Source organism: Balaenoptera acutorostrata, chromosome 5 (genome assembly GCF_949987535.1).
Source record: "Balaenoptera acutorostrata chromosome 5, mBalAcu1.1, whole genome shotgun sequence".
NCBI classification, from domain to species: domain Eukaryota; kingdom Metazoa; phylum Chordata; class Mammalia; order Artiodactyla; family Balaenopteridae; genus Balaenoptera; species Balaenoptera acutorostrata.
In genome coordinates this window covers 71,919,949-71,934,097 of record NC_080068.1, presented here as the reverse complement: position 1 = coordinate 71,934,097, position 14,149 = coordinate 71,919,949, and the positions used below count along the sequence as shown (strand labels likewise).

Genomic DNA, 14,149 nt, shown 5'->3' with positions numbered 1-14,149 from the left:
ATATTATTTTTAACCCAAAAGCTCTTGGTTGGTCAAAGAGTTTTTCCCTCTCCTTAAAATTCAATTTATGCTTAAATATTTATAAATATATAAGAAGAAAAGATGAAAATAAAAATCTAAACACAGAATGCAACCTAGGAAAATCCCTTGCTGAAATACAGCATGAAAGCTAACTATGGGCCTTTTTCCTTTCCATATTACAACTGGTTTTCAAAATGTAACTAATGAAACTCCAGATGTAACAGATTTCACATAAAGCCTATTTCACATTTACAAAGCCCAGCTCTGCCACACAGTGCAACCTAGGAGGCATCTGGCTAAAACTTTACAAACTGCAGTATTCTATGCTTTGGCATGATATTAAGGACCCCCAAAAGGGAATGTCTTAAGGAAAGGCTATTTCCTGGTACTTTTTGCCAGGAGTTCTCCCCTTCGTTTTCTACCCAGGATATTGAGAAGGACAGAATGTCTCGCCACTGTATTTTTGGACTAGAGTGGACTCAAAAAGCTTTTACATATGCCAGAAATTTAGAATGACACTTTAATTAGAGAATAATAATTTTTTTTAAAAAAAGGAATAAAAGTAAATTCTCTGCTAGGTGTTAGTAGAGAAACAAGGCATTAAATTATACTTTAAGTAAAATTGGTTAAATAAGTATCAGGTGAGAAATGTGATTTGGCATCACCAATAAAAAGAGGTCAGATATTAAATTTTTGAAATGACTGTAGTTCATTTATGTATTCATTCAACAAATATTTTGTTGAACACTGGCTATAAAGCAGTAAACAAAATACATTACTCTCCTGGAACTTAAAATTTGCTCAGAAATGCTCCTGCTACTGAAAAGAAAGCAATGAAATTAAATAAGGAAGCATGAAATACTTGAAAGAACGCTGGTCTAGGAGTCCCAAGATCTGAATCTCAATTCCATGGCTACCAATTAGTAAATAAGTGACACTGGATACGTCAACTTAATTTCCCTAAGCCTCAATTTCATACCTTGAAAAATGGTGTGTATACCTGTCCTGCATACCTTGTCAGCTAATTATAAGGGCCACAGAGAGATAAAAAACAAGGTCTTACTGTGTAGCACAGGGAACTATATTCATTATCCTGTGATAAACCATAATGGAAAAGAATATGAAAAAGAATATATATATATATATATGTATAACTGAATCACTTTGCTGTACAGCAGAAATTAACACTACATTGTAAATCAACTATACTTCAATAAAATTTAAAAAAATAATAAGGACCACAAAGAAAATATTCAAACTTGTCCCAAAAACTATCAAAAGCTCTATACTCACAGACTAGCAGTATTACTGAAACGTATGAAAAACTATCAAATCCCTTACAATAAATAATTTTAGTTATTATAGACAGTCTATTGAGGGTCTATGTGGTGAGACAGTAAAGCTCAAGGCTAACTGTCAAGTACATTAACAAGACAGAATGACACATTTTCAAAAGTTTTGACCTTCCTACATTTAATCATTCTAATTTCACCTGGGTTTCCTTTACATGTCAAATTACGTTCATATTCTCAAGCAATGTTCCACCCATAGGAAGAGAAAATGAGTCAAACAGACTCCCATCAAACTCCCAAACTGAGCAGCAGGGACCATATGTTTCTTTACTCTTCGGGGTATGTGTTTGTCACCTCTATTTGAATCTTAACAAATGACAGAACTTTCAAAATAGAGACAAATCCACCTTGTAAAAGAAAATAACAATTGCTGTAATTGCAACCACATTAACTGGACTGAGTGTTTGCTTAAGTTACTTCTGCCCTTTTGTTGAAAAACACTGCCCTAAGAATAATGAAGTGCTTAAGACATGACCGAAATATTAAAAACTTCAAAATTAAACTCACGAGGAAAACAAATTTTACTTAGCATAATTTGGGTTTGTAGTATTACCGTCAGGTAATGAATATGAATCCGTATAAATCGCTGGTGAACTCTAAGCGTAAGAAACAGTTAATATCTACCGGTGCTCCATGAAACAATGGAAGCCAAACATGCTGACGCTTTGGGGCTAGAGAGATAGAATAATCCTGCGTTTCTTCAGATACTGGCAAACGTACTATGATAGCTTAAGAGTCAGCTTAATCCTTCCCTTCCTGGCTCAGAATGAAAATAAATATTCTGTCCTAGACCTAAGATGTGATTTCCCTTTGGAGGTTTTCAGGAAGGAGGGAGCAACAAACAAGAAAGTGATCAGGGATGAATGGGTTTTGTGTAATTTTCAATCACATAACCTTGTTTTAGGAAGTAGAAAGTAAGACTCAAGACAACTGCAGAGAAAGCTCTTAACAGTGACTGTGCTCTGATTATGATTTATCAGCACTGACTAGGTAACTCTCCACACTAATCCACTCCCACTAGCATTCTGGAAGGTTAGTAACTTTACTAAAAAAATTGGAGGGGTATTGAGGGATAGAGTCACATTCCGGAGCATATCATCTGTTGCCATCTAACTGGACCCATCTCCACACTTTCTGTCTTCTCTCTCTCTCTCCAAGCTCTTTTTCTGGAATAACTGACAAATACCTCCATTTGTCCTCAAACAGAAGTTTTGGCCATGCCATTTTCCTCAAGGTGTGATTATTTGTCAGTCACCAACAAGTAAAATAAATTGCACAGCCAATAAAACCAGGAAGTGAGAAAGAACACATAGACCCATCAAAAGCAAATGAAGGGATAGCTCCAGTCAAATCCCTTGGCATTCGATTATAGCACTGCGTGCCTGGTCTTCTCCTCACTATAAGCATCTCACTGCAAATATTTTCACCACATTGACTGTAAGGCAATTTTGCAATGAAAGGTAAACTAACTGGCTGACAGTTTGGGGTTTGACAGTTTGGTTTCAACGGGTTGAAATGTGTTATCATTTCTTCCAGTTAGAGACGTTATTGATGGCTTTATTGAGCTGACAGAAGACGATTTGCTTTGTGTTGGTTTCTTATTTTGAAACACTGCACTGGAGGAGAAAGAGGCTGAGGGCCTCAGAGGCGCAGAGTTGAACCTACATTTCCCATAGAACTTTGGAAAGTCTATCAACGGACATGTGACAGTATGCGAGGAACAAACACCAGTGGAGAAGGCTTTCACAGCGCAATACAGAACTCAGTTACAAATATGCATCCTAGTATTTGGAAACTGATACCTCTCTTAACAAAGGAACAAATTTTAGCAAAAAAGAAAAAGCGCAATGCTGAACGAGGAGACAAATCAACAAGCCAAAAAATAGTGTACAAAAATACTATAAACAGAACACTTGGAAGACAAGGTACAACTCACAAAATAAAATCAGTTATTTGTGCAGTGTCACCATGAATCTACACACATTTTAAACATTCAAAAATTTTGTATTTAGCAATGTCTTTTTAATTGTTATTCATTTCTCACATTTCATTATGTCTTTTTAAATGTCCCTCTTTCATTTTTCATTTTTTATCTTTCATCGTAAAATTGCCTTACAACCAATTAATTACGAGGCAGAAATGCTTACAGCAAAGATGTCTAAGGCAAAGATGCTTACAGCGAAATTACCTCGAAGAACCACAGAATTACAATACCTGCCACAAGGCACCAATAACAAAATAAGTAACTTAGTTTACTTATTAATTTAACCATCTTGAAATAAGTAACTTAACACTTAAAAAACAGAACCACCATAAAATCAACACTGTTATACTGGGGCAAGCAGCATAAATTTTTATGTCTCAGAAACACTGAATGGCATTGGTACCTTTTTATTTCTTACTCCAGTCCCTATCTGGATGGCTGAGCTGATGGCATTTCACGTTTAGGACCAGGGCACTTGGCTATGCTTGCTAGATAAGGGAGCAGAGCTTTTCCTGTGTGACCAGTAAGTGATTGCGAATTAAGAGCATCAGTTGCCACACTTAAAAATCTACCTGTGGGTTCCACAGACATTAAAGTGCCCAGGTATTTAGCACCTTCAGACTTACTTGTGCTCCTGTGATTTTGGTCCCCTGGGAGAGAAGCATCCATAGTCCAGGCTGGAATGTGTAGGGTGGGATCGGCAGTAGACGTCCCGGTGCTCTCGTTATGAGTTGTACTTGGAAGAATAACATCATACACATGGACTTCACCATCAGTGACCAAAGGTTCACTCCCATTTGATTTAAAATAGGCTTTTTTTAATGTTCCTGAAAGACCAAAAAAAGATATTTTAAAACATTACTAGAAGTATTTATTTTACTTTATTTTATTTTATTTTAATTTAATTTTATTTTATTTTTATTTTTATTTTATTTTTATTTTTTATTTTTGGCTGCACTGCGTGGCTTGCAGGATCTTAGTTCCCCAACCAGGGATCAAACCCGTGCCCCCTGCAGTAAGGGTGCGGAGTCCTAACCACTGGACTGCCAGAGAATTGTCTAGAAATATTTATTTTAAAAAACGTATTAGGAAAACTCTAGAGCTGCTTTCCCAGGCAAACGCAAAGAGAAAATGATGGCCAGCAAAACCACCCGCTTCTCGAGACAACCAATAGTTTCTCTTCTATCGTAAATCACATAACCCTGTGAGGTGTCTATTGCTGCTCAAGAGCTAAAGGTTTAGCAATTGAGTCTCCCATCCAGGTTTCCTAGTGCCCAAACAATTTAGGGCAATTCTACCTCACCTGGGACTCACCACAAATAAACTGTAGCAAATCATACAGTGTTTCCTTCCTGCTTTCTCAGTGTCTCAATTTCACACATCATTTATGCTCCTCAGTACCCAGGACACAAGCTCTCCCTGTCTTTCTACCTGCCACAAAGGACAACAGTGCCAGCTTACCTGTGGCCTTCTATTTCTCCACATTTGGCACTAAATTTCAGTGAACTACACACATCAGATAATAAAAATAATAGAGCTCAAATATTTACCAAGACTCATAGGGACCCCCCCCCAAAAAGTAAAACTCCAATTCCAGAAAAACTAAAAGAAGAAACTATATTATCTTCATCTTCGACCAGAAGCTATAAATTTGATTATAAGAAATAGGCATTAAACTAAGATTATCAACTGGTCACTTTCTCAAAGTATTTATTCATGGACAAAATAGAGTCCAACCTAAGATTATTGGGAATCCCCTAGCTTTCGCTTTAGGCAGAAAATCTGAAAACTTTGAAAGAGGTCATGTATTTTTAACTCAGTCAAAATAGACAACAGAGTGTTTCCAGAATATAGCACTCTGGTTGAGTATGCCACTAAAATAAATGAATGTGATATTGATCCATTATAGAAATACCCAAGGAAGATTTTTTTTCCTAAAAGCATTTACAGTGAATGCTCTACTTGGCTCCCACTTTTCCAAACAGCCCATGGACCATTAAAAAAAAAAAAAAAGAAATATAAATAAAATGTTTAATATCAGTCTACAGAAAAAAATTTCTCTACATGTGCTTGACACTTGGAAAACATTAACTACAAATCAAAATAGAAAAGCAGCTGTTTTCTAGCTAACTAAGGTCAACAGGCTTCTAAGCAAAACGGTGGAGTGTAAACGCTAAATCATGACCATGTGGTGCAGGTAACACATTCCCCAAACTGTCTGTGTGATTATGAATAAATATTAAATGCAGTAGGTGAAATGAAAGATTTCATTTAATTGTTTATGATTTTCAAAATGATTTAGAATTCATCCTAGATCAAAATAAATGTATGCGATAGATTTGTTTGCTATATAATGTGTATTTTATTCATATAGAAAAATTTGCTAATTAGATATAATTTTATTTTTCACTTATTAGTTGCTCTCTTCTTTGCTAATTTTGGCATAGAGATTTTGCACATAACGTGTTATTTCCACTAACATGGCTATAATGAATGTATAGGACCCATAAAGTCAATTTACTTATCACACTGACCCTGTAAGTCAGCATCCAGCTCTGTCAACACACTTTGCGCAAATGCCAACTCCTCAGTTATATCCCTGTGTAATTCACTTAAAGGGAGTTCCTTATCGTATGAAATATTTCAACAGTTGTTCTTAACATTTTGTTTGTAATGACTAGCCTTATTAATAATCTTTCCTTTAACTTTTTCACCTAACCGTAGTGGTGAAAGTGCTAATAATATCTGTTTACTCTAAAATATTCTTTAAACACCAACTTTTTCAGGAAACACTGTCTTGAAAAACAACTTTCTTAAAAAAAAAAAAAAAAAGCAGTTTCCTTGCTCTTAAACTCTCCATATCAAAGCAAGTTGGCAGAATAGAAAGATAACACATGATATACGGTAGTTGCTAAAGCTAATGTCCCTAAACTATATTTTTGAGAGAAAGACAAAGACAACAAGCCTAAAGGACCTGTCTTTAAAAGCCTAAACTGACTAGACCATTTGTTTTCAAGCATCTCTGGAAACTAACCAACTCTCAACTCACAGTTGGTCCTCTATTACGCATTTTTTAAAAGCACAAAAAATATAAATCAGTAAGACTAAATACTGTCAAGCTACATCACGATGAGCTACAAAAATGCTGAGCGTTATTAGCCCAAAGTAGAGTGTTCATTCTTCCAGTGTTGCCCCATCCTTTTCCACATTCCTATTTTAACAGTGCTGTGGTTAAAAGTACAGGTTCTACAGCCTGACCACCTGGGTTTAAATCCCATCACTACTTCCCAGCCCTGAAACTTTGGGCAAACTCTCAACTGCCATAAAATAAGGAAAATCAAAGTACCTCCCCTTATCGGGCTGGCCATTAGCATCAAATTAGTCAACACATACATAAACACTTGGAACAGTTCCTGGCATACAGTAAGTTCTCAATAACTGTTAGTCATTACTACACAGTAATAGTAATGAAAGTAAAATTGTCTTCCTTAGGGCTACTAAGGTACTTTTATATTTTATTTTTATTTTCGGCTGCATTGGGTCTTCGTTGCTGCGCATGGGCTTTCTCTAGTTGCGGTGAGCGGGGGCTACTCTTTGTTTCAACGTGCAGGCTTCTCACTGCGGGGGCTTCTCTTGTTGCGGAGCACGGGCTCTAGGGGCGCGGCCTTCAATAGCTGCGGCACGCGGGCTCTAGAGCGTAGGTTCAGTAGTTGTGGTACACAGGCTTATTTGTTCCGCAGCATGCGGGATCTTCCCGGACCAGGGCTCAAACCCGTACCCTCTGCATTGGCAGGCAGATTCTTAACCACTGCGCCACCAGGGAAGTCCTAAGGTACTTTTAAATAAATGCCAATTTCCTTTTACTCTAAGTGCATCCCAGCATAATAAAATGGCTAAGGTAATTTTCAAAAGTGAATCACTTAACCCACTTTTGGAGTAAAATAACTGTGACTCTTTCATGCTAAGTTATTAATAGAAGGCCACATTACATCAAGGTTGTATGGCTCAAAAGTGTTTCTGCTATAACACAGCTCTATTTAACAATGTTTAAGAAACAGTCTGCATTTCCAACAACAATAGTCAAGTATTACTGATCATTTACAATGAGTGGATTGAGCACTGTGGCAGACAAAATAATGCTCTCCCCAGAGACGTCCACATCCCGAGTCCCAGAACCTGTGAATAGGTTACTTTACATACCTTACATGGCAAAATGGATGTTGCAGATTTAAGTTAGGGAATCTGAGATGGGGAAATTATCCTGGATTATTCAGGTGAGCCCACGGTAGTCATGGAATCCTTATAAGCAGAAGAGGGAGGTGAGAGAGTGTGTGTCAGAGCTATGCAGTGTGAGAAAGACTCAATGGGCCATTGCTCATTTTGAAGATGGCAAGGGGCCACAAGCCAAGGAACGCAGGAAGCCTCTAGAAGCTGGAAAAGGCAGAAAACAGATTGGCCCCTAGAGCCTCCAGAAGGAATACAGTACTACCGACACCTTAATTTTAGCCCAGTGCGACCAATTTTGGACTTCTGACATCCATAACTCTAAGGTACTATATTTGTGTTATTTTAAGCTACCGAGTTGTTATAGCAGCAATAGGAAACTAACACAGGCACCTTACTAAGTATCCTCACTATAGGCATTTCTTGAGTTAGCCTTCCAACAATCCCATGAAACAGATGCTATAATTAACTCTTCTTTATGAAGTTTCAGAGGAAAGGAAACCAAAGCTTACAAGAGTTATTTAACTTTACCCAAGAATTGAGTTGGGACATGACACATACCCATACACACAGACCGACACACCCTTCTCATTTTGGACAAGGTATACAAGTTAAAAAAAATCAACCATCGTCTGCATGTTAAAAAAATTTATTTTCCTATGATATGAGTTTGAAATTAATTCCTTATCTTTATATCTCTAGCCATGTGGTAACACATTTACTTTGCATTTTCTATGTGCCAGGAACTATGTATTTACTCTCTGCTGAAAGTAAATTACAAAATTTAGTAAGCGTTTCTTATCATCGAGATGTTTATAGATTAGTTGGGGGAGACAGGCATGTAGCCTACAACTACAGACCATGATACAAATGCTTTGAGAATGATATGCATAGGACAATCCTGTGACAACAATTAGAGAAGAAGTTGTCATTCCATTTGAGAAAGTCAGGAAAGGTTTCTTAGGGAAGAAGATCCTCCATGTGAATCTTAAAAGATGATTAGGGATTTTCTAGGTTTGAGCCAAGCATTTGTGGGGAAGAGGGAGTTGTAGTAATAGGGAATGGAGAACTTTCTAGATAGAGCAAAGGGGAAAATATGCAAAAGCTGACTAGCAGGTAATTAAACATGGCTGGCACACAGGGGATTGGCAAGAGAAAAGGCCTGAAAGGAAGTAGAAGCCAGACTGGGAAGGGTATTCCTGTCATAGGTTTGGAATTGATCTTGTTGTGACAGAGAAATTTTGCAGAGTCTTAAATGGGGTAGAATGTTATAATGATCACTCTGGCAACAGGGTGATGCTTGAAAGGGGCTAAGTCTAGCAGACAGTTAGAAGGCTATTGCAAGAGTCCAAGTGAGAAAAGAAGGACTGAGTCAAGGCAAAAGCAGTGAGGAGAAAGAGAACATTTGGGAGAGAGCTTTCAGAGGCAAAATTGTAAGAACATAATGGAAAGAGTCAGAGGTCCCTTCAAGGTTTCCATTTTGAATTACTGGGTAAATGAAGATATTTACCAAGATGCAGTGGTTGCGTTAGTGTTATTCATCAAATATTTTCAATTCTCTCCCATTCTACTAGGGCACATGCTGGGGTTACATTCTCTGGCCTCATTCTGTCTCTTGATATCTTTGATGTTGGTCAAAGGGTATGAACTTCCAATTATAAGATGAGTAAGTTCTGGGGATCTAATGTACGGCATTGTGATTACAATTAGTGATGCTGCATTATATACTTTTTTAAAAGTATAAAAAAAATATAGAAGTTACTCCAGGGCTCTCTTTCTTTCTTTCCGGCACAAGAACCACAAAGGTTCAAGATGATGGCTGGCCCATCAATTTAGTCCTTTAATGACCTGAATGAGCATGGCCCCCCTGCCATCTTGCAAAGCACATGTTGCAAGTGAGAAACTGACCTTCGTTGTTGTTAAGCCACTAATATATTAGAATTATTTGTGTTACACAGCATAGCATAGCCTGCCCTGACTGATACAATAGATAATAGAGAATGAAAAATAGAAGTTGTAGAAGCTTCCTTTTGTTACTGTAATTATTATAAATACATTGAGTATAAAATGCTATGAAACATTCAAGGGGAAAAAAGTCTAAATCTGGGGCAATCTAAACACTTCCTCCAGAAGGCCTTGCCAGACTTCCCCACAAATGTGCATCTTCTTTGTGTTCCCAGAGCACACTCTGCATATACCACATACACACTCAAGTGAAATAGTCTGTTTTCTTGTCTGCCTCCTCGAAGGTAGGAAGGTATATTATGCATGCCTGCATCTCAAGCACCCAGCAGAATGCCTGGCACCAGTGAAGGTCTCAATAAATACTTGTTGAATGCATGAATGATGAAGGAAGTCATGGGAGAAGATGATATTGTCTAGAGACGTATGGGTGCAAAGTGAGAAGAGAGCTTAGGACAGATGCCCCAAAATTTACTGGATAGGTAGAGAAAGATGAGCTTAAGGAGACAGAGAAAGAGCCGCCAGAAATAGAAGGAAAATTAGAAATGATAATATCCAGGCAAAGCAGAAGAGCATTTCGAGAAGAAGGGAGTAGTCAAGACTGAGCAGGATCATAGCTGGGCGTCACATCTGAATGGAAGAATGCATTGTTGGCACCAAAAATGAGCATGCTCATTGTGAACAGATGTAAACAAACACAGAGAGAAAGCACAGGCTCTCCGTTTCAAACTCTTGTTCAAACACACATCGGTTCCAAATTCTGCACATTCAAAAAAAGGACATTGGGGGCCTCAGAACAGATTTAGTAGTAGGAAAAGAGGAGGAAGAGGAAAAGGTCAGATTGCAGTGGGTTAAGGACTGGATGAAGCATAGAAATCACCTGGGGATCTCATTAGAAGGCAAATTTGGCAGGTCTGGAGTGGGGCCCAAGATTCCAGATTCTGCATTTCACACAAACTCCCAAGTGACGGTGATGTTGCATCCACGTACTACACTTTGAGTACAAGGCTTTAGACAGCCCTTTCCAAAACCTTAGACATAATGCATAACCTCAGACCTAAGGAATTAACGAAAAAATATTTTCAGGTTTGAGAACTCTTTGTTTTTGAATCTGCTCAGAAGACCAGCATTATTAAAGGAATTTGGAGAATTAAATAAGGAACGTGGAGTCAGGTCATAAAAGAGCATGGAAAATCTTAAGGTTTTGGTGTAAAGAAATCAGGATCTGGGAGGTTTTCCATTTTAAAATAATATTCAAAACACAACATTATAAGTTAGGAAGTTAAGATTCTTATCATTCCAAATTCTTGTAAAAGCTACAAGCTGCTAAGAAATTTGGTAAGAGAAAAACTATATTTAAGTTCAATGATCTCCAGCTCATCTAGCATTTTTGAAGAGGAAAGTCACTTTTATAGAGGAATATTTCTCTTGAGTTCAAGAAAAACAAACTATTTACCATGTTTCCTATACTCCCCACCACTATAATTTCTTTCTTCTTCAATGCATGACAAAAATTAAAAAATAATAGGTCCCACATAGACTTTACATACAATTAAGAAAACTAGGATGGTAACCTTAGGCCATCCTTAAGCTTAAGGCTAAAACAAAACTTATTTTAGATGTGGATGAGTGGACGAGCCTTTGAAATCAAGTCTTCAACAGCTGGGGAAAAAAAAGTTAAGAACATCCTAATGAGATTTGGGGGGACCATACCTTTGATGAAATCAAATTGAGATGAATAATAGTTTGCAAAAATCAGTGCAGACCATACTCCAAAGCATCACATTTATAAGACGCCTGAAATAACTTTCTATTTTTTCCCCTGCCACATTCTCTACCCACTTCAACCCTTTCTCCAGACAGGTGTCAAAAACACCTTTTAACAGCCCCAACCAGATCAATCACGCCACTCCCCCACTCCAAAATCCTCATGGTGAAGGTCATGGTTAAAGTGCCACCCCCTCAGGGAAGGCTTCTCAGACCACGTTCAGACCCTGTCAGACCCTGTCTCAAAGAAACAATCTTCCTGCATAGGAGTTACCTCTGTGGTAACTAATCAATTGTGTGGTCATTTTTATGTGTCCCTCCTTCACTGAACTAGGAAGCCCATGAGGATAGGCTGATTCAGGGCTGTGCCCAAGTCCCATAGGATACTGCCTCTAACTTAACAGGCATTCAATAAAGGAATAAACAGTATCAAATTATATCTACAATTTTATGTCTGTTCAATGTTGCTTAACATGTCAACATAATTTTACTTTAAGTGTTGCATATATGTTTCTATATTATTTATAAATAATTTAAGGCAGATATCAGTCCAAGCTCTGATCAAGTATTCCATGGTACTAGCTGACTCTTGTAGTCATGCGATGGAAGCACAACATGTGATGGAAGAACTAAACTGCTAGTTTAGTTCTTATAAGAGAGGAATGAGACTCTGAAAGTGGCTCTCAGGCCTGAGCCTAACAGTCAAGTGAAACTTGGCATCACATTGCAAATCCAACAGTCGGTCAACTTTACTTCTTCCTAGCTACTTTATTAGCAATTAAACTATACTATGTCAATAGCTTGGTTGTAGGGTTATGGGGTTATAAATTATGGGATTACTATGATGATGGGTCATAGTACACAGATTTTAGTTCTTACAGATAGAGTTAAAATGAGATAAGGACATTTTTGGTCAATTTTTGAGTGTAAGAGAACTATTTATTAACAAGTTATCTAATATTAGTAATAATATTCATAAGCAAAAAGCAATTTTTTACTCTCATAATGAATGTTGTCACCTATAAAAACACTTTCACAATATGATATCGTTATATGCAGAATCTAAAAAGAATGATACAAATGAACTTATTTACAAAGCAGAAACAGACTCACAGACTTAGAGAACAAACTTATGGTTACCGGGGGGAAGGGATAGATTGGGAGTTTGGGATTGACATGTACACACTGCTATATTTAAAATGGATAACCAACAGGACTTCCCTGGTGGTCCAGTGGATAAGACTTCACGTTTCCACTGCAGGGAGTGCGGGTTCAATCCCTGGTCGGGAAACTAAGATCCCATGTGCCACGCGGCATAGCCAAAAAAAAAAAAAAAAGATAACCAACAAGGACCTACTGCATAGCACAGGGAACTCTGCTCAATACTCGTATTAACTTAAATGGGAAAAGAATTTGAAAAAGAATAAAATGCATATGTATAACTGAATTACTTTGCTATACACCTGAAACTAACACATTATTAATCAACTATACTCCAATATAAAATAAAATTTTTTTTTAAACTAAAAACAAATTAAAAAATAAAAATAAAAACACTTTCACAGATATTATTTCATTTTACTTCTATAACAATTCTGTGAAATGAATAAGAATTATATTCCCCATCTCACAGAGAAGGTAAAGCATGTGACCAAAAGTCACACATCTAGTAAATGGAAGAGTAAGATGCTAAACCCAGACCTCCTAGGGTTGAGTTATAAATTCTTTCTTCTAGGTCACATGGCCCTTCAGTATTAGACTATAACTGAAGAAACAAAAACCGAGGTATAATATTGTACCCTTCTTACTCTTCATTTTTCCTTTCAATTTCCTTCAAAAACCTGAATCTTCATTTTAGAGTCCAAACTAAACTAAATTAAACTAAACGAAACCTTTGTAGCTCCAGCTTCAGTTTAAGGGCTTGAGGAGAGAAACGATTTGCTATTGCTCTTTTCTACAGCTTGCTGCTGAAATAATTATTCAGAAAGTCCAACTCTCTTATCTTCAGAAATCTCTGCCATCTTGACTTTACGCATGCCAGAAGCCCAGAGACAAAATTAGAAAACGCATAGTGCATCTGTGTTTGTTAGCATAAGGTTTTATCATCTTTTCCTAATCAATAAACCTCTCACTATTATCTCTTTGCCTTTTGAAGCAAGAGCTCCTGTTATTTGTACGCAAGTGGCATTCCAGCATCCCTTAGCAACCCTTACAGACCCAGAAATAACTACAAAACTTTGAAAGAGCACGGATTATATACGCAAACCAAACAGAACATTCTTAAAAGCAAGCAGAATCTAATGAGGTTTTTTAAACAAAGGTATAAAATGATTTTATTGCTCATTAAAACAACAAACATCTCAGTTATAAAACAGGAAATGTTTATTTGGGCAGATATTACTTAATATATCTATATCAAATCATCTGGTGCAGAACCTATGAAAAGAATGCTTTTGAAGACAGTGTTTGGAAAACATCCACTTTCTAAAGGTTACCTACATATAAGCCAAAATAGCACTAAGAAATGGTTACAAATTGGTTCACTTCCTAATCTCATATAAGTGATAAAAGAAAAATCCACCCCTAGGTATAAGCCCAAGATAAATGAAAACATATGTCCGCACAAAAACTTGAACGTGAAGGTTCAGAGCAACATTATTCGTAATAGCCAAAAGATGGAAACAACTAAAGTGTCCATCAATTGATAAATGAATTTTTTTAATGTGGTAAATCCATACAATGGAGTATTATTTGGCCATAAGGAATGAAGTACTGATAGATACTAAAACATGGATGAACCCTGAAAATATTATGTGGAGTGAAAGAAGCCAGTCACAAA

The 14,149-nt window shown here is 37.1% G+C and overlaps 1 protein-coding gene across 4 annotated transcripts in view; it reads right to left on the bottom strand.

Moving 5' to 3' along the window:
• The window catches only part of CORIN (corin, serine peptidase), a 261,407-nt gene that overhangs the window by 210,209 nt on the left and 37,049 nt on the right, over positions 1 to 14,149 (bottom strand). For all 4 annotated transcript variants that reach the window (XM_007180752.3, XM_007180749.2, XM_007180751.2 and 1 more), the window contains exon 3: positions 3,984 to 4,184. In XM_007180752.3, coding sequence (XP_007180814.2) covers positions 3,984 to 4,184 — 201 coding nt within the window. The remainder of the gene's footprint in view (positions 1 to 3,983; positions 4,185 to 14,149) is intronic.